General features: G+C 42.2%; 2 protein-coding genes across 23 annotated transcripts in view; one reads left to right on the top strand and one right to left on the bottom strand.

Annotated features, from left to right (window-relative positions):
- Positions 1-15,479, top strand: part of GRIP1 (glutamate receptor interacting protein 1) — a 315,585-nt gene extending 300,106 nt beyond the window's left edge. For 7 of the 12 annotated variants that reach the window (XM_088676455.1, XM_088676453.1, XM_088676450.1 and 4 more), the window contains 6 exons: positions 4,797-4,953; positions 8,040-8,142; positions 8,299-8,343; positions 10,147-10,380; positions 11,727-11,873; positions 13,682-15,479. In XM_088676455.1, coding sequence (XP_088532581.1) covers positions 4,797-4,953; positions 8,040-8,142; positions 8,299-8,343; positions 10,147-10,380; positions 11,727-11,873; positions 13,682-13,918 — 923 coding nt within the window. In that variant the 3' untranslated portion in view covers positions 13,919-15,479. The remainder of the gene's footprint in view (positions 1-4,796; positions 4,954-8,039; positions 8,143-8,298; positions 8,344-10,146; positions 10,381-11,726; positions 11,874-13,681) is intronic. The other 5 variants (XM_035127918.3, XM_088676454.1, XM_035127909.3 and 2 more) reach the window with 2 other exon arrangements.
- The window catches only part of HELB (DNA helicase B), a 28,271-nt gene continuing 16,475 nt past the window's right edge, over positions 12,268-24,063 (bottom strand). For 2 of the 11 annotated variants that reach the window (XM_035127921.3, XM_088676460.1), the window contains exons 8-13: positions 23,944-24,028; positions 22,158-22,217; positions 21,186-21,405; positions 19,559-19,693; positions 18,434-18,883; positions 17,221-17,413 (exon numbers count right to left, since the gene is read on the bottom strand). In XM_035127921.3, the coding sequence (XP_034983812.3) occupies positions 17,324-17,413; positions 18,434-18,883; positions 19,559-19,693; positions 21,186-21,405; positions 22,158-22,217; positions 23,944-24,028 (1,040 nt within the window). In that variant the 3' untranslated portion in view covers positions 17,221-17,323. Of the gene's footprint in view, positions 13,421-14,279; positions 14,399-15,299; positions 15,445-15,642; positions 15,690-17,220; positions 17,414-18,433; positions 18,884-19,558; positions 19,694-21,185; positions 21,406-22,157; positions 22,218-23,943; positions 24,029-24,063 lie in introns of those variants that run through there. The other 9 variants (XM_088676456.1, XR_004693359.3, XR_015951707.1 and 6 more) reach the window with 9 other exon arrangements.

The raw sequence follows: 24,063 nt of genomic DNA, 5'->3' as shown, positions 1-24,063 counted from the left end.
AAGGAAGAACAAGAATGGGTTTTCTTTTACCTCCTCAAAGATCCGTGCTTGTTTTTTAGTATTTCACCTTTATTTTAAGCACTGTCATTTAAATCTCAGGGTAAAACTTTGAGCCCTGGAAGTGCAGGTTTTTGTAAACATCCTGGGTTGGAAAAATGAGGACTTCTAAAAAATCATATTTTACATTGGAATATCAAACAGAGCACCATGGCATTCAAATGCCAACTAGAGAAGTCATTGTTTCAAAGAGAAAGATTCTCCTTCCCTTACACATTTTCACATTCCTTCAAAAGTATTTTTGGACCCACTCACCCAGTAACTCTCTGCTGCAGTAAGAAGATGCAACCTGTTCTTGGCCACATGATCATATGAAGATCATAGAAACATACCTGCGCACCGAGACATCTGAGCCACCAAGATCATGAGAATTGCTGTCACTGTCTCTGCATTTAGCCCCCTTCGGCTTCTCCATGTGTTTTGAGACACATACATGGCAGGCTGTGAAAAGTTCCAAACAGATCTCTCCAACACAGCAGCAAATAAGTTTCAATATAAGTAAGCACAGAATGATGCACATCAGGGCAAAAGGGACTCACACTCCTAACTTCACATTCATGCTAAACTAGTTGTGACTATCTAGGAAAAGGAGACTGAGGTTATGGTGGATTACTCAGTGAGAAGGTCAACTAGCAGTAGTAAAAGTCCCAGATCCGTATTAAATGGTTTACAGAATGTATTAAGATGTTGCATTGGTCATTACCTAAGATGGCTTTAAAGGGGTATTTGTGGAAGATAGGTCTATCTGTGGCCATTGACCACAATAGCTCAATGGAGTCATTGTAGCTCTTCAGGAGATGGAGAAATTGCTGGGTTAGAAAGTGGGATGGATTGTTTGCTTCATGATTTATGTCTGGAAAGATCTGATTTGTCACTATGGGAATCATGATGTTAGGCTATGTAGACTTCTAGTAGAGTGGATGACCAAATCAGCTGCTGTGCAATGTTTCTTTTCTGTGTAAGAAATGCAATAATTCTTTCTTTGTTGTTGGCGTATGGGTGAACTAGTGTTGGGCACTTTCAGTAATGATCTTTAATTTATTGCGTAGCTTGACACTGGAAGCAACTGTCATTTTCTCTTTTGCAAAGTTCCTTTGGAATCCATTTTATCCTAGCAAGACAGAAATATGCTGAAGCTTCCTCCTTAAACGTTGTTAAAACTGGGCAGGGGCAAAAGAGCTTGAAAGTCAAATACAAATACGAAGCTCAGAACGAGCAACTAAAGCTATTTTTTTTTACAGCAGTAGTAGAACGAAGCATCATATGTAATGTTGGATGTCTGATTTCATCTCAGGACAAATTCCCAGTTGTAAAAAAATATATTTAGCAATTTCATTTTTGCTAGACATTGTGTAGTTAGTCTTTCCTTTGAATTCTACAAATATAAAATGTTGCTATATTTTTAATTTTTAAGAGCAACAATTTGATTTATTTTTGTGTGCCAGAACTCACTGTTCTGCTGCCATTCCACATCCCTTCTTAGTTTGCGCGACAGTAAACAGCACATGAATCACACACAATCTCTGCAGACCCATTTGTTCCTCTGGCTAAAAAACTAATGAAATATTGAGCTGTGAATATTTTATGGAATGAAAATAGTTCTGGAAAATCTCCAGGAATGGTCAGCAACCCATCATGGGCGGCTGTAGACATTTTGGTTCAGGTCAGGGGAGTGGAGTGTACAAGCCTGGATAATAGAAATTCAACTCAATTCAGTAGTTCAAGTATAATGTTGTGCATGGGCTAGGGGGCAACTATTAAGTATTTTTATATCACCTGCCCTGATGAATCATTAGATAAAAAAAAGATTGAGGAGGGGTGAGTTTTTGTTTATCTCAAAATGACAAATTTCAGAGAACTCATGCCATGTCATAAGGTACAAAGGGTGTTGATATCTAGACATCTTAGAAAAGTGTGGCATTTCCAAAACTGTCAATCTTTTGGGCAACTGCTGGGGCCTTTAGCAAGTGCCATCCCACAGCCACAACTCTCTTCTGTGGCCATAAATAACACCATACGGTATAGGGGTGAAACTAGCTGCATCTGTTGGGAAATTGTGTACATAATATCAGCCCGTGTGGTCTGATTGACACTGTTAGTGTTGGCCTCCTTTTTTGCCCCTCCCAAAAGGGGTAAGGGAACCATTAACAATGTCATAAGCTACGTGACTGAAGCTGGTAGCACTTGGTAGAAACTACCTTCATGCATCGTGAAATGGTCTGGTTTGGAGTGGCCCCCTATGAAACAATAGGATTGTTTCACAGGGGGGCACTCTAAATCATACCATTTAATGTGGTCCAATTTCCATTGTGGTAACCATTTCCATTGCACTGAACTGGGGCTATGCACCTTGGATCTTCCAGTTGAGATTATCAACTACCTTAGCAATAAAGTCAAAGTAAAGAGATTTTGGGAGAACCCATTTTGGTTTGTACAGATCCATGAATTCCTGTAGCATTCATTTATTGAGATACTATTGGTATATAGCCATTCTCATGTATCTAGACAGGTGGAGACTTATTTATTTGTCCAGTCCTTTGGAACCTAATGGTTTTGATACAGGTCAGCATTTAGTGCTGTTTTTTTATAATGGGTGTATGATTGTAATTGTATTCTGCTTTGTATTATATTTTATATAGCTGTTTATATTGTATGCTGTGTTGCAAGCCACCCTGTGCACCAGTTTTGGAGAAAGGGTGAGGTATCATTGGCTCCACATATCACTACCCTACAAGGTTACCTAATAATTGGGAAATGTGTAGTTTGAGGTTGAAGTATGAGTGGGGAATACTGTAGTCAAATCCACGAGCAGCCGAGTTGATGGATATTTCCTGCCTTGTGTGGCACTAGATGGCTTTACAGCCCTTTCTATACTGATCTTCTATTTTTCTCATTAAGTATTTAACATTGCATCAAGCTGACAGCTTGAATGAGTTACTTTAGTACAGCAGTTTCCCTCCACCACACACAAATGGGAATCCTCTGTTCTGCAGTCTTTGCTTTTAGTTAAACTGCACTGAGAATATAATGTGCTAGCCTGCACAGATCCTCTCGGGTATTTTGTCTGTGGCCAAAGTTGTCTAAAGATGGAAGTGCTTACACTGGCAAGTCATTAGCATAGGAAGATGATAGTTTTCAAGAGAGCTCATTATTTTATCTCACAGCTTATAAGAGCCATTATAAAAATATGTCCTTGGTTTTTCAGCTTGCTGTTTCCATTTCAGTTTTTGAAGTATTGGCTGGTTTCTGTCCAACTTTTCTAGTTCAGATTCAGTCCATGTCTTTTCCTAATGGTAAAGGTAAAGGGACCCCTGACCATTAGGTCCAGTTGTGACAGACTCTGGGGTTGCAGCGCTCATCTCACGTTATTGGCCAAGGGAGCCGGCATAAAGCTTCCAGGTCATGTGACCAGCATAACAAAGCCGCTTCTGGCGAACCAGAGCAGCGCACAGAAACGCTATTTACCTTCCCGCTGTAGTGGTACCTACCGTTATTTATCTACTTGCACTTTGACGTGCTTTCAAACTGCTAGGTTGGCAGGAGCTGGGACCGAGCAACGGGAGCTCACCCCATCGTGGGGATTCGAACCGCCGACCTTCTGATCGGCAAGCCCTAGCCACAGCGCCACCCATGTCCCACTAATGGAGATAAACTTAATACCATACTTGCTAAACAAGATAACTTGATAATATCCGTGTTCCCAGTAATCTGTAGTGCAAGTACAGTTCAGGTGATCTTTCTTTTGGTTGCCTTATTTAACATGATAGTGATATGGCCAATCCCCCCCCCTATTATATATGGTTTTTAACATACTCCCAATTGTGCAGTATTCTCTGCTTTTCGGGATCCCCATCCTACCAACCACTCATTCCATAGCTGGGTGTAGAAGCTTGCACACCACAGCATGTTTTTACTGTGTGTGAGAACCTGTGATGGTAGTGCGAGGCTACTTTAGAAGGGATGCTTCCCTCTTATCTGTTCGCTAGCCCAGGAAAATGGGATACTACTATTGAGCCAGAACACTGCAAGCAGCAACTAGAGAGAAGGGGCTGCTCCTTATCTGCCCTTCACATGAATGCCTAGAGAAATATTACCAACTCTGTGTCCACAAGACTGCTAATGGATCAAATGGAAGTTGCACCCTGTTAACCATTTCATTTCATTTATAACGGAGTGCCAAAATGCCAGTATTTTAGGAAATCACCAAAAAATGTAATAAGTCAGCATTGGTAGCTTTACATCTCCAACGAAGAATAACATGTGCAAATAAGGGGTGTTGGTGTTTGGTACCACCAAAATATATTTATAGAAACTTTCTTTTAAGCTTGTACAGACAGTTTGCTGTGTGACATACTGCAATGTATTCCCAGACTCTGACTGGAATATATTGCCTTGGTTTTTTGTTATAATTACTCTGCTACGAGTTCTTTGATATCATGTATGTCAGGCCATTTCTTTATCACAAATTGAGAAGGCCAGGTGAGCTACACTTTTGAGACTCAGTGAAGAATTGGATGTTGGTTCAAATCAGTCTGTTTCCTAGATAATTCTGAGCAGCTCTCATGGCCTCAGTTCCACATGCATGAAATGGGAACAAGGATGGCTTTAGCTCATGTAACTGCTGGAAGAACAATGAAATAAGTTAAAACACATTGTGTTATTAGGGGTGCAATGTAGTGTTATAAAACATTTTCTTCGTTTAAAGCATCACGGTTTTACAAATACGGTTAATATTTTAGGTCCCAATTATCAGGCTTCAGGATACAACTTCAACACATTTGAATGGAGGAGTCCAAAACAAAGGAGCAGTTTATCCCCTCCCAACAGGCCCCGAACCAACCCCTTCCACAACACAGGGCTAAGTGATGATGAATGGGACAAACCAGTCGCAAGCAGGTATGTTTTGCACCAGTTACTCAATTTATCTTTGCAGCAGCAGCAACTTTCTTTGTGAGTACATACACCACTTGCCTGGGCTCAAAATACCAGTTGCCAGTTTGTCCTCTCACTACTGAGATATTTACAGTTCATGCTGCATGAGATTTATTAGGTTAGGTTACTGACATTCATGAAAGGTTATGATGCTGAAAGCAATACTTGTGCACTCGGTGAAATTCTATGCATAAAAGGATAGATCATTGGTTCTTGTTAATGCAACAATTAAACTGAAAAAGGTCCTTCCCCACCCCACCCCCTCCTTTGAATGTTGTAAGAGTCTTTCGTTTCCCTAATCTTGTTCCACGCACCTCATCATTTGACACAAATGTAGTTTCGTGCGCACACATCTTTGTAAGGACTGGTTCTTCATTATCTATGTGTAGTGTGGTTGCAATTTCCACATGGTCAGTAACCATGGTGCCCCTTTAAGAAAGGGGAGCCATGTGGGACAAGGGGATGATGTGGTGATCTGGTGTGATCTCCCCTTTTGAAATGTTACCAATGATAATGCAATTCTTGTCAAGCCTTCACCTGTCTTGGAGAAGCTCTGGCCAGGAAACGTTGTGTCTAAGACAGAATAAGTCAATGCTTGACCCCTTATTTTGCAAAGTAAGCAAAAGCCCAAAGCACGGGTGATGGCAACAGATCCATGTCTTTATAGATAAATGGGGCAACAGACCCACTTTTCAAGTGGGTTGGGTGCAACTTAAAGGGCTAAGGGGACACATGAGTGCGAGTGCAGAACCGGAAACCCTCCGCCAGGGATTTTGCTCCATTAGGCTCACTTCCAGCATAGAGCCTAACAGGGATGTAAGCCCACCTAGGAGAAAAGCACTGTGGGGAGAGGGTTTGGCATTCCTCACCCATTCACCCCCCTGGCTCTTTAAATTGCACTCTATCCCCTGTGCAGACCCACCTTCTGTGCTCTGGTTCCCAGTTTAGTTTTGCTGTAACCCTCAGACAGGCCATTATTGCTAGTTTCTCCAGCTGACCTACAGTCTCATCAATATTCTCAGAGAACACATGGAAAGTGTTACTGGTGATTACAGCGTGACTTGAATAATTCCTCTGCCTTCCCTGCCAAAAAAACACACACTGTCCCAAACCATTATCTCTGGTGTCCTCATGGGAAATGACTTGCTGCACTGTTTTTTTTTATCACTTTGGACTCATGAATCCATGATAAACCTAAAGGAAGGTCCCTAGTTTTTCTCTGCTGATAATGAAGGTGCTCAGTTGCAACTGAATCTGATCCAAAACCTGGGGTAAATAGCACTAAAACCCACACATCTGTTCCTCCAGCTGATGCCAAGTCAATCAGCTTTTTTCTGAGTTAATGATTCCCACACATGCATCCAGAAATGGATACTAATTCCCCCCTCCCCAACGTGCAGCCAGTCTCTATGCATGGCCTGAGATTTCTAAGCATTCGTCTAGTTTCTGCTTGGTTTGGGGGAACCGTAGGGTGCCGCCATATTGTTAGGCTGACAGCAACTTTGGCAAGTGGTAGGTTGTGGGTGCAAAGCAGAGGCTAACTTACACCAGCAGCCGCATGCCAAGTAAAGTCCATGTGCTAATCTAGTAGGGTTGCCAGACTCAATAGAGGACAGGACTTCTGTGCCTTTAATTGCCCTGCTCTCTTTTGAGTCTGGAAACCTTAAAGAGAAACCAGCAGACCCTTTGCTTGGAAATTAAACAAGGGGTCTGCTGGTTTCTCTTTAAGGTTTCCAGACTCAAAAGAGAGCAGGGCAATTAAAGGCACAGAAATCCTGTCCACTATTGAGTCTCGCAACCCTATAATCTAGTGGTTGGCTAATGCAGTGTTTCTCAACCAGTGTGCCTCCAGATGTTTTGGGACTACAACTCCCATCATCCCTAGCTAGCAAGACCAGTGGTCAGGAATGATGGGAGTTGTAGTCCCAAAACATCTGGAGGCACACTGGTTGAGAAACACTGGGCTAATGCATGTCTTGGGCAAATCTGGGCCTAGGTTCTGGCTAGCACATCTTAAAATAAGGATTGAAGGAATGGCAATCAAATATGGATTGATCCCCAATGGTGATGGGTAGGGAGATTGCACGTTTCTAATGTAAATACTTTACAGATATTGGGGGGACTGAACAATCCTGTGGCTGGGAATCTTCAGGCCCTAAGCTCTGTCCCTGATTTGCCAGCAGTTGTTCCAAACCTTTCCCAGTTCTAGGAAGGCAAGGGGGAAACAGAAGAGAGCAATCTCTTTCCTACCTTTTCCCTCCTCCCTCCTCCCACTTGTCAGTAGGAGGGAAATTGCTTGTGCCATTTCCTGTCCTTGGATAGATTTCCCGTATGTTTGTAGCCAGTGCCACAGAATGGAGGGGTGTCGTCCCCCCCCCTCCATTGCACCTACATACCAACACGACTCCATTCTATTTATGGAGATGCATAGACTCTACTTCCGTAGCAGAGCATAGGAGCCTTTGCACATGGAGGCATTTTTTTTCCAGCTAAGGCAGTGGATCTGGACTTCAGAAGAACCCCCCCCCCTGCCTTATCCTGAAACCCCTTGGCCACTGAACCAGTGAGTGTGCGATTGTACACTAAATCTGCATTAGGTGAATTTGGGAATCTATCGTAAGTGTGCGAGTAGCAATTCCGATCGTCATTGATAATTGTAAGGAGCGAGAGGCTGTGCTGCTTCTTCCAGTTTAGTTTACGCGGAACCATTAATCTTGCATCTTCCTTTCCCTCACAAATGTGCCTGCACGTGCAACCTCACCATTCATAGCAGCTCCTAAGCATGAATTAGCCATGAAGATTGCTGCAATAAAAGTAGGCCGGGGTTTGTGTGAAGTTTTACTTACAGACCACTTGTAAATTCTTGGGTTAATTAAGCCCCCCGTGTCGTGCGTCAGTAATCGCGCTCCTTCTTCACAGCCCTGTCTAAGCTTGCTTGCTTCCTGCCCATGCTCACCCTTAAGTCTGGTTTTGTTGCTGTAAACCATTCCTATGAAGTACACTGCCGTGTTGCCTTTGCCACTTAAGCAAACCTTTCTCTATGAATCCAGCTTTGCAGGTGCCCCCGAGACTGACCAGGAGGAAAATTTCTGGTCTCAAGCACTGGAGGACTTGGAGACTTGTGGACAGTCAGGAATTCTGAGGGAATTAGAGGTAGAAAAATAAATAAATCTTAATCCCGTCACAATATATCAATTTCTTTTTCAATTAACACTCATTTTTTTGTTTCCCCCCCTCTATTTTCTTTCTAAGTTTGCATTAATCTCACAAATTCATTTTAAAGCTTTAACCCCCCCCCCCTTTCCACAGGACAAGGCTGACAGGCGTCTGTGTTTGAGAAACATGACTCTCTTGGTACCTACCCTTTATGTTTATATTTTGCTTGTGCAGCTGCCTCCCCTGATCTCCCCCTAATCAAGCTGTTTTCTTTCATGGAACTGCTGCTGAAATGATACAAGCGTGTTATGTGTTCAAAAGCTTCTCCTGTGCTACTGCTGGCTGCACCTGTTTGCAGGCTTATTTTTCCTAGGCAGCAGCGCATCCCATTCTCTTCCAGCTGCTTTTTACACAAGGTTTCCTTGGCATGTATCTCTTGCAACAAAAATGAATCTGAATTAAGGGGAACATAAACGAAAAGCAACTTTGCAAGTTTTAAAATTGGGAGTCACCTGATGAGCCAAGACAACTGCAATGAATTCCACAATGAATTCCCGCCTAGAGATTTACTTAAAAAAAAGATTAACTAGATACCTCGTTGTTTAAAGTTGCCTGCATGTTAATTACACCAAAAATGAATACAACTTAAAATAGTTTTAACGTTTCAAAAGGGCAAGTCCTCGAAAATTTTCTTTTATGTTCTTTTAAATTCCTTGCGTTGCAAAAACTGGCAGAGTCTCATTTTCATTTTTATGTCATACTGAAGTCCCTGAGCAACCACAATGAATGTGAATGGCATAGCTGGGTAAAACTCATGGAGCTCGAGTGGATTGCGCAGCCTCAGAATTATGGCTCGTCTGTTTATGCACGTCTGTTTACTTTCCTGTGGACCTGATCTAAGTTTAATTGCCATTCAGAGGAACACAAGGGAAAGCTCTGTCTCAAGGCATGGTACCTCAGGCTTCCCTTGCCAAATTCCTTCCTGACAGCGCAGCAAACGGATATGGAAATAGATAATGGAAACAAATGTTTCAGTAGGTTGATCATTCTCCATTTTAAAGATGACATGGTGGGTTGTTTTTTGTTGTTTTTAAAACCCATGGTGCGTTGTTTTTGTTGTTTTGAAATTGTGCTCAGCTGCCTTGTTGGCATCTCTGCAAGCAGGAAGCAGCTGTGCAAAATTATATTGCAGAAACAAGACCCTTGTTTCCCATCAATCCAACCTTGTTTGGACCCCTCTCAAAGTAGTTCACTTTTCAGTATTGATCAACTGACTGGCACTGTCAGTGAGCCCCACTTGCTCATGAACAATTGGGAGCTTGCTTTGAGCAGCTCCTGTTTGCTCCTTTAGAGCCATGTCTTGACATCACATAAGACGTCAGCAAATGGCCATGTTTGGGAGAAAGCCTCACAGGCCAAATTGGGTCCAGTGCCAGATCTAAGTAGGCCTGCCAGTCCATTTTCCAAACCTGTGCTAAGTAGCCTTCCCATGAGTTCTCATCAAAGATATTGCTGCTTCTTTTGTTGACCTGCTTTGTTTTAATACCTCAGGTCTGTAAAAATGCTACCTATTGTAGCATTCATTATATTTAGAATAAACTAATTATGCATGTGCCAGGATTTATTTGAATAACAAAATAGCTTTTAGGTAAAGAACGTTTGCCAGCAAAGACTTTTGTAGTCCACTTTTGTTTGTCTGGTGGCCAAGCATGACTATGGCTGGCCATTGTAACTCACCAATTATAGAAGCTGTCACACTCCGTCCCCCGCAGATTGGATAAAAATGTCATCCAACAACCTTTCTCGTCAAGTACATTTTTCAGAGGACTCCCACTCAAATTGTCCATCTATCCTCCAGCCATTTGCTGTGCTCTGAAGTGACTGTGTTCTGGCCAAGACAACAGAATAGATGCTGCTGCCTTTAGTTACAGCCTAATCGTCTGGGGTTTTGTTTGTTTTTACTATGTCATGTATGATAAAAACTTTTTGTCAACGCTACAGGCAACCATTATGTCAGGGAGCACCATGAGTCTGAACCATGACAACCCACAGCATCGCAGCCACCTGGGAAGACAAGCCAGCTTCCAGGAACGAAGCACTTCGAGGCCTCATTACAGCCAGACGACCCGTAGCAATACGTTGCCTTCAGACGTGGGAAGAAAGTCTGTAGCTTTGCGGAAGATGAAGCAAGAGATGAAAGAAATTATGTCACCAACTCCTGTGGAGTTACACAAGGTGAGTTAGTGCACCGTCTGATTTTCCCCCTTCTGACAGTAATCTTGCACTGAATGCAGTACAGAGCAAATGACCTTCTTCTTCTTCTTCTTCTTCTTCTTCTTCTTCTTCTTCTTCTTCTTCTTCTTCTTCTTCTTCTTCTTCTTCTTCTTCTTCTTCTTCTTCTTCTTCTTCTTCTTCTTCTTCTTCTATGGCGATCACTCGTGGCTGAGTAAGACTGTCTTCTATGAACATGGTCTTAACCAGGCATCACCAAACTTTGGCCCTCCAGATGTTTTGGCCTACAATTCCCATCTTCCCCGACCACTGGTCCTGTTAGCTAGGGATCATGGGAGTTGTAGGCCAAAACATCTTGAGGGCCACAGTTTGGGGATGCCTGGTCTTAGCAGTGAGTCCGTAAGTGACTGTGGCGGCCATTTTTTGATCCACACATCCTTCCACAGTGGGGACATAGGTTGCTGGGCAGCAGTTGATCACGGTGAGGGTTTGCCAAAAGGTATGATGATCAGGGTAAGGAAGAGGAACTCCTGAGTGATGATAATCCCAAAACTGAGATTGTTTCAGGATACTTAATTGAGATTTTTAAAGTCAAATTTAAAACTTCTTAATCTTACTTAATGGTGGCTACTGAGTCATTTATATGTTTTTTGAGTTCAATATGAATGGACTACAGTGGTACCTTGGTTCTCGAATGTCTTCGCTGACCTTTCAGAACCCAAATGCCGAAAACCCCGAAGTAAATGCTCCCATTTTTGAACATGCCTCGGAAGTCAAGCTGCGTGTTTTTCAATTTTCTCAACTGAACTTGCAGACAGCCCTTTGTGCCTTGGTTTTTTAATGTTTTGGAACTCGAACGGTCTTCCAGAATGGATTACGCTTGAGAACCAAGGTACCACTGTATTAATGTTTTGTGGATATGTAACCACACACACTAAGGGTGGCGCTGTGGGTTAAACCACTGAGCCTAGGGCTTGTTGATCAGAAGGTCGGCAGTTCGAATCCCTGCAACGGGGTGAGCTCCCATTGCTCGATCTCTGCTCCTGCCAACCTAGCAGTTTGAAAGCATGTCAAAGTGCAAGTAGATAAATAGGTACCGCTCCGGCGGGAAGGTAAACGGCCACAACCCAGAAGCTGTACGCCAGCTCCCTCGGCTAGTAAAGGAAGATGAGCACCGCAACCCGAGTCATCCGCGACTGGACCTAATGGTCAGGGGTCCCTTTACCTTTACCCACACACTACAGCTAACTATTTGGGGGGAGGGGACATGGAAAGATGGAGCAGAACGGAGCTTCCATAATCTTTATAATGCAGACATCATATTATTTTTCCTTTCCCCTTCCCCACAGGTAACTTTGTACAAGGATTCAGATATGGAGGACTTTGGGTTCAGTGTCTCTGATGCCTTATTGGAAAAAGGCGTGTATGTTAAAAATATTCGGCCAGCTGGACCTGGAGATGTGGGAGGGTTGAAGCCATATGACAGACTGCTCCAGGTAAGAGTGAGCCATACTAACATAGAAAAGCCGTATCAAGGGCTTGTTGTTGTTTTGTAGAACAGAAAGCATTCTGCAGTCAAGTTCAGCATTTACAGTAGTGGAAACTGGTTACAGGTAGGTAGCCGTGTTGGTCTGGGTCGAAGTAAAATAAAAAAATTCCTTCAGTAGCACATTAAAGACCAACTAAGTTTTTATTTTGGTATGAGCTTTCGTGTGCATGCACACTTCTTCAGGAAACTGTAGTAGTGGAAACTGTATTTGAAATTCAGTTGCACAGCTAAGTTCAGCTCCCTCATTCATCGTGTGTTGTGAACTGAATGGTAGGGAAGACACCCCAGTCAATAATAATAATAATACCCGGTAATAATAATAATAATAATAATAATAATAATAATAATAATAATAATTTTATTATTTATACCCCGCCCATCTGGCCGGGTTCCCCCAGCCACTCTGGGCGGCTTCCAACAAAACACTAAAATACAGAAATCCATCAAACATTAAAAGCTTCCCTAAACAGGGCTGCCTTGAGATGCCTTCTAAAGGTCTGGTAATTGTTGTTCTCTTTGACCTCTAGTGGGAGGGCATTCCACAGGGTGGGTGCCACTACCGAGAAGGCCCTCTGCCTGGTTCCCTGTAACTTGGCTTCTCGTAGCGAGGGAACCGCCAGAAGGCCCTCGGCGCTGGACCTCAGTGTCCGGGCAGAACGATGCGGGTGGAGACGCTCCTTCAGGTATACTGGACCAAGGCCGTTTAGGGTTTTAAAGGTCAACACCAACACTTTGAATTGTGCTCGGAAATGTACTGGGAGCCAATGTAGGTCTTTCAGGTCTCGGTGTTATGTGGTCTCGGCGGCCGCTCCCAGTCACTAGTCTAGCTGTCGCATTCTGGGTTAGTTGTAGTTTCCGGGTCACCTTCAAAGGTAGCCCCACGTAGAGCGCATTGCAGTAGTCCAAGCGAGAGATAACCAGAGCATGCACCACTCTGGAGAGACAGTCAGTGGGCAGGTAGGGACTCAGCCTGCATACCAGATGGATTATGAATTAAGCGCAACATAACGTAAAGACAATAATCATTGAATGCTGAAAAGCTGCAAGCCTAGGCTCACTCACTTGACACAAGGTCTTGTCAAACACAGTGGAACTTATTTCTCAGTAAACTTCCATAGATTCAACCTGCTTATCATGACTGATAAGCCTTGGGAATGAAGCAGCCTTGGTCATCCTGATGGATGATGAGCTTTTATCAGGAGAGATGGAGGGGTGCAACCCTATCGATTACGCTCGATCTCTTAGCCACCACGGTATCCTCCTGGATCAGCTTCTGGGAGTGGCAGTTGTGGGCACTGTCTTGTAAGTGGTTTGGGTCCTATCTCAAGAGGTCATTTTCAGGGACGGGATTGAAGTGAGGATTAGTTGGCCTCCTGGCAGGTTGGCTGTGGAGGTGCCACAGTGTTCCATTCTGTCCACAGTGCTATTTCTGAAGCCATTGGGAATGGCAATTATCGATGTCCATTGACTCCAAACCTTCTAGACTAACGGTATCTGGGAATACGTGAAATTAAGATTTATTTATAAGCATTAGCAGAGCAAATAAATTCAATTTAACAGTAGCCTTTTACCAAACTTTTACTTCTTTTGAAGCTCCCCCCCCCTTTCGGTAAAGTACTTTGTGTAGGCCTATAGAGTATCGTGAGGATTAAGGATCATTTGGTTGGGGAGGGGTGGGGTGGGGTGGGGTGGGGGAAATACATTCAGTTTTCCTTTGTTGCCTTTCATCCAAGACAAACATTTTTTACTTTTCAGGTAAACCATGTGCGCACAAGAGACTTTGACTGCTGTCTGGTTGTGCCCCTTATAGCAGAGTCTGGTAACAAATTGGAACTTGTTATTAGTCGGAACCCTCTAGCTTCTCAAAAGGTGAGCTCAGAACAACAGACTTTCCCGGCTGGGGAATGGAGCGAACAAAACAATGCCTTCCTTCAACAAAGTGTACACAGCACTGGTTCAGAGATGAAACGGGAGCCTATGAACACTTTGTAGCCAAAAAAAACACCTGTATTTAGTGCAAAACATTTAAATGGTGCTAATCCTTTTCAGGTTTCTGTTACACTGAAGATGTAGCTGTCATGAGGCATTAAGAAGCACAGAGGGGGGGCGGGCTTATAATTTGCTACTTGCTTCCAACGCTGAGGGTTTTTTTTGCTCTGCTCTCGTTTTTTATCACCCATGTGTAGTGCCATTTCAACCTGACCCTTAGTAACAAGAGAAATGAATGGTGAAAATGGCTGTAAATCCTATCATGGCAGATTAGTGAAAGATTTAAGTAAAAAGATTTGGGGGGGGGGAACCCATCCATGTAAATAATTACAACAGAGGATCTGATTTTCAGAACATTGCAACTTACTCAAATACCAGCTGGTTAACTAAGTGAAGGAATCACAGGCTATCGCTGCTGGACCCAGATCACTGTATCATTGTAGTTGTTTTTTAAATGAACTACTGTATATAGTTCTGTTGCTTCTGCGGTAATGAAAAGGGGGGGGGGGTTAAAACTACTATGTGGTTTTACAACTATTTTAGCAAAAATTGCACACGGGAATCTGAAGTGCAAAGGGGTGGAACTTTTACTGGCCCAGCTGTAGTATGGTTTTATTAAGAGTTATATTATACCCTATGCAATGATGTACTAAACAGGATATGTCTTGCACCCTGTATGGACTTCTAACTTTTAGGTATTTGGAACTTCTGATAAATTACTGTTTTTCTTAAAAAAAAATTAAACAAGACAAGTTTTAGCGAAATTTTTTAAAAAAGACTTTTATAACATGTATTCAAGTAGATTTTTTTCTTTGTTTAAATTTTGAACTGCAGTAGCAAAGAAATACCAGTGCAAAACTGTTATGAACTGCCCCAGTTTAGGCATATACACAAGTTAACTTGTATAGCAACACACAATTCTTTTTAAAAAAATTTAAATGAATGGTATGTGCATTGGTTTCAAATAGCTATTTAAATGCATTTTGTTGGATGGCTCTCATTAACTCTTAACAATGTCGATTCATTTAAAAACTGTAAATACATTTTGCACACACACTGATTCTTTCCTCTTTCCTGCTCAGAGCAATAAAATGCTGCCAGTTGCTTTTTTAGGTTCACCAACAGCTGCTTTGATTTCTTTATTGTATTGTCAATGGTAATTAATGTTACTTGGTAACTGGAAAGACACTGGATTTGTCTCTTATAACTGTAGAGTCCTCATCTCTTATTTTAACGACCAGTTTTTCATCTATCTGAATTGTTAGGATACCCCTGATGCTGTTTCCCTTAAACCTGTTACATGAACGTGAAATGTTTTGTTCATATTTCAGCACTGCCAGAGAAAAATTCATTTAAAATGAAACTGAAACCCCAGATCATGAACCACACTTAATATGTATTTTTATTTGTTAACAAAGGAGTATTAAACTAAAGTATTTTTGTACAAAATTTAATACTTTAATAGCATGGTATTTATCGTCTATGTATGGTTTCTGGGAATTCAACCTGTTGCGAAATTTGTATGGAAACTGTAAAAAAATCAAATAAAAATTATTTAAAGACACTGGATTCAATCCTGGGAATTGCAAGAATGAGGAAGCTTGTGGAAGGGGACTTTCCTGTCCCTTCCCCCTAAACAATGGGGGAGTTGCTGGGAAACAGGAGACGTTGGCAAAACTTGGGCCAAGGCACTTTGCAATAGTGAACATGAATGAATTACCATTTACCTTTTTAGAAGTGCGAAATATGCAAATAGTTTGACTCACAACAGCTTCTATAGAAGAAATAATAGATGTTTAAAGGGGGGGGGAATGCACCATACTCCTTAATACAACTACATGATTCAACTTTTGAAGTACACAAGTTTTACATTTAGCTTTCCATTGATTAGAAATACAACACACACTATATAATCTAGTAAAAATGTTTACACCATGACCCAGCTTAGGTCAGACATGCATATGTTTGCTTTTAATACCGTGTTTTATTATTGTAAATTGCTCAGACTCTTATTGCGAGAAGTGATTTGTGAAGTTGGTGAGCATAACCAAACATCTAGAAGCAGAATCTCGTAGGCATAACAGCAACTGAATTGAGAAACACCACGTAAAAGAAGTGCTGCATGCCTGTGGAACCCTTTCAAACAGCTAAAGGTTCTGGTCAAGCAATTATTTGGGATGGGAACGGAATTCAGCATGCACACAAAAGCTCATACCAAAATAAAAACTTACTTGGTCTTTAAGGTGCTACTGAAGGAATTTTTTAATTTTGTAGTGCCTATTGGGTGTGCATTAGTACAGTGCTGAGTTCCAAAATGGATTGAAAACATCAAACAAGGTTAAGATGATAGGCAATCATTCTCTAACTCAGGGGTCGGCAAGGCTTACCTCCCAGACCAGTGCAGTACAACGCCGGAAATGGCTTCTGCGCATGCCCAGATGCCAAAACCCCCGCCAGCGCAGAAGCCATTTCCGGTGCTGCGGACATACGCAGAAGCGATTTCCGGAGCCGTGGAAAAGAGTCCCCGCGCTGCGCCAGTTTATCGTGCGGGGACTTGCCAAGTGGGCGGCTCGATTCAGGGGTGGCTCGTGGGCTGCTTCCGGCCCATGGGCCCTAGGTTGCCAACCCCTGCCCTAACTGGCTGAGGAAAACAAAAGCCAAACAGCACTTACTAGAAACGAATGCCACTTAAAACACAGGAGTACAAACCAGAATTGTTTGATATATATAGATATAGATATACAATTTAAAAATCGGTCCTCTAATTTTAAAAAGCTAGAAAAAGAGCTAGAAAAAGAGCCCAACAAGACAACGACAAAAATCTACTGACAGCATACAAATCAGTATGGCTAACCTGATCCAAAACACCCACCCACCCACCCACCCCACTCACACACATGAAAACAAAGACCTCCAAAGCGAACCACAAATGAACAACCACGCCCTAGGCCAACCCCAATCTCTCTCACCACCAAAAGAACACAAGCGAATAAAAGAGAACTTGCACAAGCAACGCTGACATCAAACCCTACATATATTAAGTAAAATAGAAACATTGCCACCCCACCCCCACCCACCCTACTCCCTACCCACCTCTTCCCCCCTCTTTCTTCCCAGTGTCTCAACAAATGAAACTGATTGGCAAAAATGATACATGTTAGAATATCTTTGTACATATCTTTGTAAATCAAGAAATCTTTAATAAAAATACTTTTTAAAAAAACTAGAAAAAGTATTAAAATATAACTGCATTTTGAATTTTGTTAAAAACAGAGTAAAAAGTCATACTCTTTGAAGCTGCAGTACAAAAGTCCATGAAAAGGTCCACAAACACTAAATATATTCTATCTAAACAAATTCTAAAAAGACGTAGCAGAGCATGAAGAATCTAGTTATAGAATATACTTGCTAGGACGGGAAAAGCTGCTTGGCATGTGGACTCTTCAGTGTCAAGCTTTGAAGTTTGGTAGTTCCAAGTGGGGAGGTATTTTCTGTTACCTGCAAAACAGCAAAAAGGGGGGGGGGCAGAAACAACATTGGTTGTTGGCCAAGCTTATAGCCGGGGGGGGGGGGTCACTTTCAGTAAGGACAGAAAAGAAAACGGTAACGTGAGCAGTAGCCTGGGCTTTGGAGCATTCACACTGCACACTTTGTAGACTGTGAAAATCTATGGCAGGCACTATTTCTCAAAGGTGTGTTCTCCAGCTACACACTGCCACCAAATGAGAAGGAACCTTCATGGGCGGTTACCATCTCCCAGCCTCTATTTGGTGTGGAAGGTATTCCAAGGTGGGATATGTAAAGTCTATGCAGGTTCCTGGTTATGGGTCTTAAGTGGATGCCTTAGGGATGAGGGAGAATGTGCTTTAGCACGCTCTCCCCATATTGCCACCTGCACAGAACTGTGGGTGTCAACCTTACAGCATCCACTGCTTGCTAAGGACCAGGGAGCTGCTTAAGCTGGTAAGTATTCAATTCTATTTCTCACATGACCAGAGCCATACCCACTACTCCACATGGCATTTACAAAAAGAAGTGGTGCCTTAAAAGTGCAATTTTCTCGCTGGGCTTTATCATATCCCCCCCCCAAATTAATCCTAGTCAGTGCTTAAACAGGAGGCCAGATAAATTGAATTTAAAAGCTCTGTTGAAGGCATCGCTGTTTAAGGATGCTTTTAATGTTTAATCGATTATTTTTATTTTATTTTTCTGTTGGAAGCCGCCCAGAGTGGCTGAGGAATCAGACCAAAGGCCTACCTTGTCCAACATCCAGTTCTCAAAGTTCCACAGCAAATGTTTATTCAGAGGCATACTGCCTCCGATAGCAGTACACAGCCCTCTAGTAGAGACTGCTAGCCTTAGCCTTCTATCAGTTCCCCTAATCCCCCTTTTAAAGCTGTTCAAGCTGGTGGCCATCACTATAATTTGCGTTATTGGTACACGTTCTTAGAAGTGAAAATAAACGCACTGCATAAAATATTATATACAGTATCTTATCTACTGATAAATGCTTCTTACCAAACATACTTTTGAAGGACTTGAGCAATCATCTGGAAATGTTTGTTGCCTTTTGAGTCCACCCGAAGTTTCCTCTGCAGTGCCAGCCGGTTCAACAACTGCATCGTCAACTTCCATTTTAAGAGAAACAGCAGGTACAGCAGGTTCCCCTCGACTATTTCCAGAATGAGAAGCAACGTCACACGTGTCATTCTCTTGCTGACTCTGCCAGCTCTTTTGAGGTGATGTTTGCTCGGAACCACCCGCTTCTTCTGCAGTTGCATCTTTCATGAACGCTTTTAAACGTGTTTTCCTGCGGAAACTCTTCTTAGCAATGACTGCTTGGAGTTTGGCTTCTTCAGCAATAATATAGACTCGGCAACGTCCTCTGGTGATAGCTGTGTAAACATGCTGCCAGTTCTGGCGAGGTGTATCGCCAACAACATATACAATCGTATTTTCCTCAGAACCCTAAAAATTATATTGAGAAAGAGCTTGAGAAAGAATATATTGAGAAAGAATTAAACTATATTGAGAAAGAATTAAACTGGGTCCAGATTTAGCCATGTATAGAGAAGGTTCGTTGAAATAGGGTCTTCGTTAATAATGACTAATTTAAATCCCATTTGTTACTCCAACATGGCTAAGTCAAAATCCAACTCTAAAAGTTTTACAATAAATTAAATGCTTCAAGATTTTATTTTTCCCTTTACAAAATTAAATAAAGCCATTGGCATCGCCTGTAATTTCTACCTCAGAAGCAACAAACAAAAAATAGACAGGACTAAAGTAAAATTATTTCTCTCTAATTCCTATATAGGCACAAGTTAAGTTTCTGAGTCATGTGGTCAGGTCTTGCCTCTTCCTTGACTTCTCACTTTCCCACACTGGCAGACACACCTCTCAGAGACTTGCCATGTGCCCTTTCTAGATTTCAAAAGTTACTTTCTACTATGGATGCTGACTTCTCAAGTTTATGTTGCAGCAGGGCCAGGACAACTTGACGGCTCTCATCGAAGCTTCTTTCAACCACAATCCTCTAAGTTGAAGAGTTAAAACTAACTCCATCTCACAGATGTGATAGTTTTGACAAATAAATGCTTCTGTTTTGAATTATGGTGTTTCAGCAATGACCCCACAGCTTACCTGAAATGTGTGAATAGTTCTGGCCCAGGCATGCTTTATCTTAGAGTGTTTCTGGAGGGCTCTATAGTGCATGACATACTCAGGTCCATCAGTTATGCCAATAGTCAGGAAACGGCGACCATTGACTTCCTTATCCTATAAACAGAATGTGCAAATTCACTGCTTTTCAGTACAGCATCCATTTGCCAGCTGCATCCTTACCTTCAAGGAGTCCTTCCACTAGGAACCCAGCCATGACATTCTCTTGATTACAACACAGATGCATAGATTAAGCCCCATCTGAGAATTTCCTCATCTCCTGTACTTTGAAGCCACACACCACATTTTACTTAGATGTGTTAAGTTTTCCAGTCCACCTGCCTCCTTCCAATTAAGTGTTGCCTCCTTACATGAGAATCAGGCACAGAGATTTATTTATTTTTGTGTTTCTAAAAGCAGGCTGATGACAAGTTTTTTTCTGCCACTAAACAACTATTGGATCAACGATTGAGCCAGTGGATACTCACATAGCATCATAGCACCAATTAGATTTTGATAGCAAGGCTTTTTGAAATAATTACCACTTATAACGGCCCACCAGATCCACTATCACAGAATTAAGGCTTTTTGAAATCATTACCACTTATAACGGCCCACCAGATCCACTATCACAGAAACAGCAGATTGTCCATAAAGAAAATCCCACAACTTATAATCAGCAATTGCCCCTTTTTACATCTTTCTATGATAATGAGGTACAGTACATTGCATCTCTGTCATGGTCTAGAAAGGTTGGATGCAATTAGTCTTGATTAAGCTTGATTTTACTGCTTGGTTGCTTTAAAGCAAAAATAATAAGCATAACAAATAATTTCCCCAGACAAGAATTACATAGGTATGTTATCGGACAACAAACCTTGGCTACAGCTTTTGGCTAGTGAAGAGGTAGCTTAACCACAAGTCCTGGTTTGAATGACACAAGAATTCGGCACGGGGTGGGAATAAGAAAGAACACAGGAGCCAAAAGGTTGCAAACTCCTTCCTGGGAATCTACACATTTGCATAGTCCCACAACATGCAAACCAGGCTACTGTAATGCCACAATTTCTGCTATTTCTGCCTAAACGGCCTCGGTCCTGTATACCTGAAGGAGCGTCTCCACCCCCACCATTCAGCTCGGACACTGAGATCCAGCACCGAGGGCCTTCTGGCGGTTCCCTCATTGCGAGAAGGGAGGTAACAGGGAACCAGACAGAGGGCCTTCTCGGTTGTGGCACCCGCCCTGTGGAACGCCCTCCCAGCAGATGTCAAGGCAATAAACAACTATTTTACATTTAGAAGACAACTGAAGGCGGCCCTGTTTAGGGAAGTTTTTAATGTTTGATGCTGTACTGTTTTTAATATTCGGTTGGAAGCTGCCCAGAGTGGCTGGGGAAACCCAGCCAGATGGGCGGGGTATAAATAATAAATTATTATTATTATTATTACTATTGTGACTCTGAGATCTTGAGCGACCAAATATGGACGCAGACTAAGAAAGGAGGCAGCTGCCTTTTTACATGTGACCTGAAAGGCGGGGGGGGGGGGGAATGTCTCTTCTTTCCAGGAAGAGTTTCGAAATCCTTTGATCATTCTACAGAGTACTTGCCTCTTTAATGAAGAATATTTCTCCATTGCACAACCGCCTATCATCGTAATTGTTATTACGGTCATCATCAGCATCACGACCCGAGAGACGAGCTTCCCTTCTTGAGCAGTCTTTGGAAGTGCAAGGATCAGAACTCCCAGCGAGAAGATCTTTCATATACGCATTCCTTGAGGAACAGATTTTGTCACCACGCAAAAATTGCAGCCGATTTTTATGGTTTCTGAATCAAATTGAAGCAGAGGTCTAAATTAAATTAAAGTTTCAACAAGTTGCTCTTTCAGTTATGGCATTCATGGCTGCCCAACAGATCCGGAAAGTAATTTTCCTGGCTTTGATAACGAACATGCAAGAAAGGGTGTTGGGAGGTTTGCTAATAGATTCGCCAGCTTTGCTGTATCAATTAAAGCTAAGCTTTAACAAAAAAAGTATACCCCCTGGGAAAACAATAAAATAGCGTATTTCTTAGGTTTCCTTTCCAGTTTATTATGAATGCAGTTAAAAACAATAAAAACAGCAAGCACATCCCAATTTTAAAAACAATGTTCTCATGTCAATGAGCTGGCAAACTCATGGATTCTGGACTTTACAAATGTCTGCTAGTACACAAAGAACTAGAAATAAGGACCTTTTCACACAGCGAGAAACGCTGCCGTTGTGAGTGGGACACCCATGATATGCTCAGTACAGCATTGGAGTGATGTCCTAAGTCCATGCAAGGGATGAACACAGCCATACTGTAAGTGCTCTGGCACTTGTCATGGTGTTCTGTTGCGCCAGAAGCGGTTTAGTCATGCTGGCCATATGACCCAGAAAAGCTGTCTGTGGACAAACACTGGCTCTCTCGGCCTAAAGCGAGATGAACGTCACAACCCCATAGTCGCCTTTGACTGGACTTAACTGTCCAGGGGTCCTTTACCTTACAGCACAAACACTTGAACATCATACAGTGAAAGCTCTTCAAAAATGTCATACCGTGTTGTGTGCTCCGAGTAGTGCCTACAGCAGATTTCATTTATGATGTCACAGTCCTTCCTAAGAAGAAAAAACTTTATTAGTTTAATTATGAATTATATACAATAGATTTAGAATAATAGAAGCCAGGTATTTTCGGTCCCTGTCTTTAACCAGCCAGTGAAATAGCAAACGTTTGCTCCCTGCTAGTAAATCACTTCCAGAGTTATCTGCTCAGACAGACAAGAACTTAAACAATTAACACCGCAAAGAAAAAGGTGAAACAGCTGAAGTAAGGGTTTTTATCCTTACTTTGAGTCCTGTGAGAATAAGAGAAGATACCAAGAACTGCCCCTGTCACTCTTAGGAGTCTCAAAAGCTCAGAGGGCAGTAAGTGAAGCAGAAGAACTGCAGATTGGCCACAGGAAAGGGTAGCTATCTCTGTTCACCATAAATGACAGAAATACATATATGCTCTAGGAGCGAGAAGGGTTTATGACTATTATGGTCTAAAAACAGACCACTGCCCAACGGAAAATACCAGGGATCCACACTTTACACCTATGATAATGGTTTACAATGCACACATGAAGATCCATTAATTGCAGGAATTATATACAATACACTATGCCTCTCCCTCCTCTCTGCATACTGCCGATATCCGGTGATGCACAACATTTGCCCCATTTATGCAACATTGTCCTCAAATGCAAGCACCTTGGTTTTTTCCTCCACCAAAGTGAATGGCAACCATTTGTTGACCTAGGAAGAATAAATGGGTGTACTTGGGCATTGCTTAAGTAAACGCTACTTCTGTTTTGCCTTATCTCGGAAGAGAATTTACTTCATATGCTCTGTGGGAGAACTGAGCCAATTGCTAGCTCTGCAGACTCATCTGGCCTTGCACAGAAATTAACCCTAGGTCCTCTTTTTTATAAATAAATAAAAACTCTAGAACGCGACGGAAATATTCTAAGAACTGGCTTTATACAGACACACACAAAAATCTTTGCAATATACCATAATGGAAAGAGAGATGCGATGGTGTATCCTGATAGTATGGTATATGGTGCCTGCCAATCAAGAGAGTATTGGAAAAATAAAAGAAAGGAAGCATTTAGTTTACCCTCTTCTAGTTTTGTTGAAGGCACTACAGTAAGGTACAGATGTAAAGCTGTTACTTCCTTAACCATTGTCAAGACAGCAATGTGGAAGGGCTGTAAACTCAGTGGTAAATATCTGCATTGCATGCAAAGGTCCCCAAGGTCAATGCCCAGCCTTTCCAAGTAGGGAAATGCCCCCCCCCCAAAAAAACCTTTGGTGAACTACTTGGTTAGTGCAGACAAGACTCATGGTTCAGGGTGCAAGGTCACATATTTTCTCCTCTATTCCTTCATTCTGTGAAAATAATACCCCACCTCCAACCTCCACCATCAGTTGCTATTAGTGACTATGTCTGTTCAGCACTAATCAGAGTTAACTCCTAATGGCGTTCTGAAAACAGTCAACCCAGGGACTCTACATGCGAAGGGAGAGGGGAGGAACTGGGGAAGCAAGCCTGTGATTCTGCAATCAAATCCCAATTGCTTCTCCAAGTTTGACGGACGGGCAGTGTCTTTTCTACAACGGTCAGCAAAAGTTATCCCACATCTCCACAAATAACAATAACGATATTTTTTATTATTTATACCTCGCCCATCTAGCTGGATTGCCCCAGCCACTCTGAGTGGCTTCCAACACATATAAAAACATTACAAAATGTCAAACATTTTAAAACTCCCCAATATAATTTTTACACGGCTATTACCTTCTGAAAGCAATGAACTGTGACTGCTTAGGATCTTGGAGTCCCGGCCCATTTTTAAGCAAAGCTTCGATGGCGCATTGCAAATCTGATAACAACGCAAGACAGAAACTGGTTACAGAA

The sequence above is a fragment of the Zootoca vivipara genome, chromosome 9 (assembly GCF_965207765.1).
Source record: "Zootoca vivipara chromosome 9, rZooViv2.hap1.1, whole genome shotgun sequence".
Classification (NCBI taxonomy): domain Eukaryota; kingdom Metazoa; phylum Chordata; class Lepidosauria; order Squamata; family Lacertidae; genus Zootoca; species Zootoca vivipara.
This window is presented reverse-complemented; position numbering and strand designations above follow the sequence as displayed.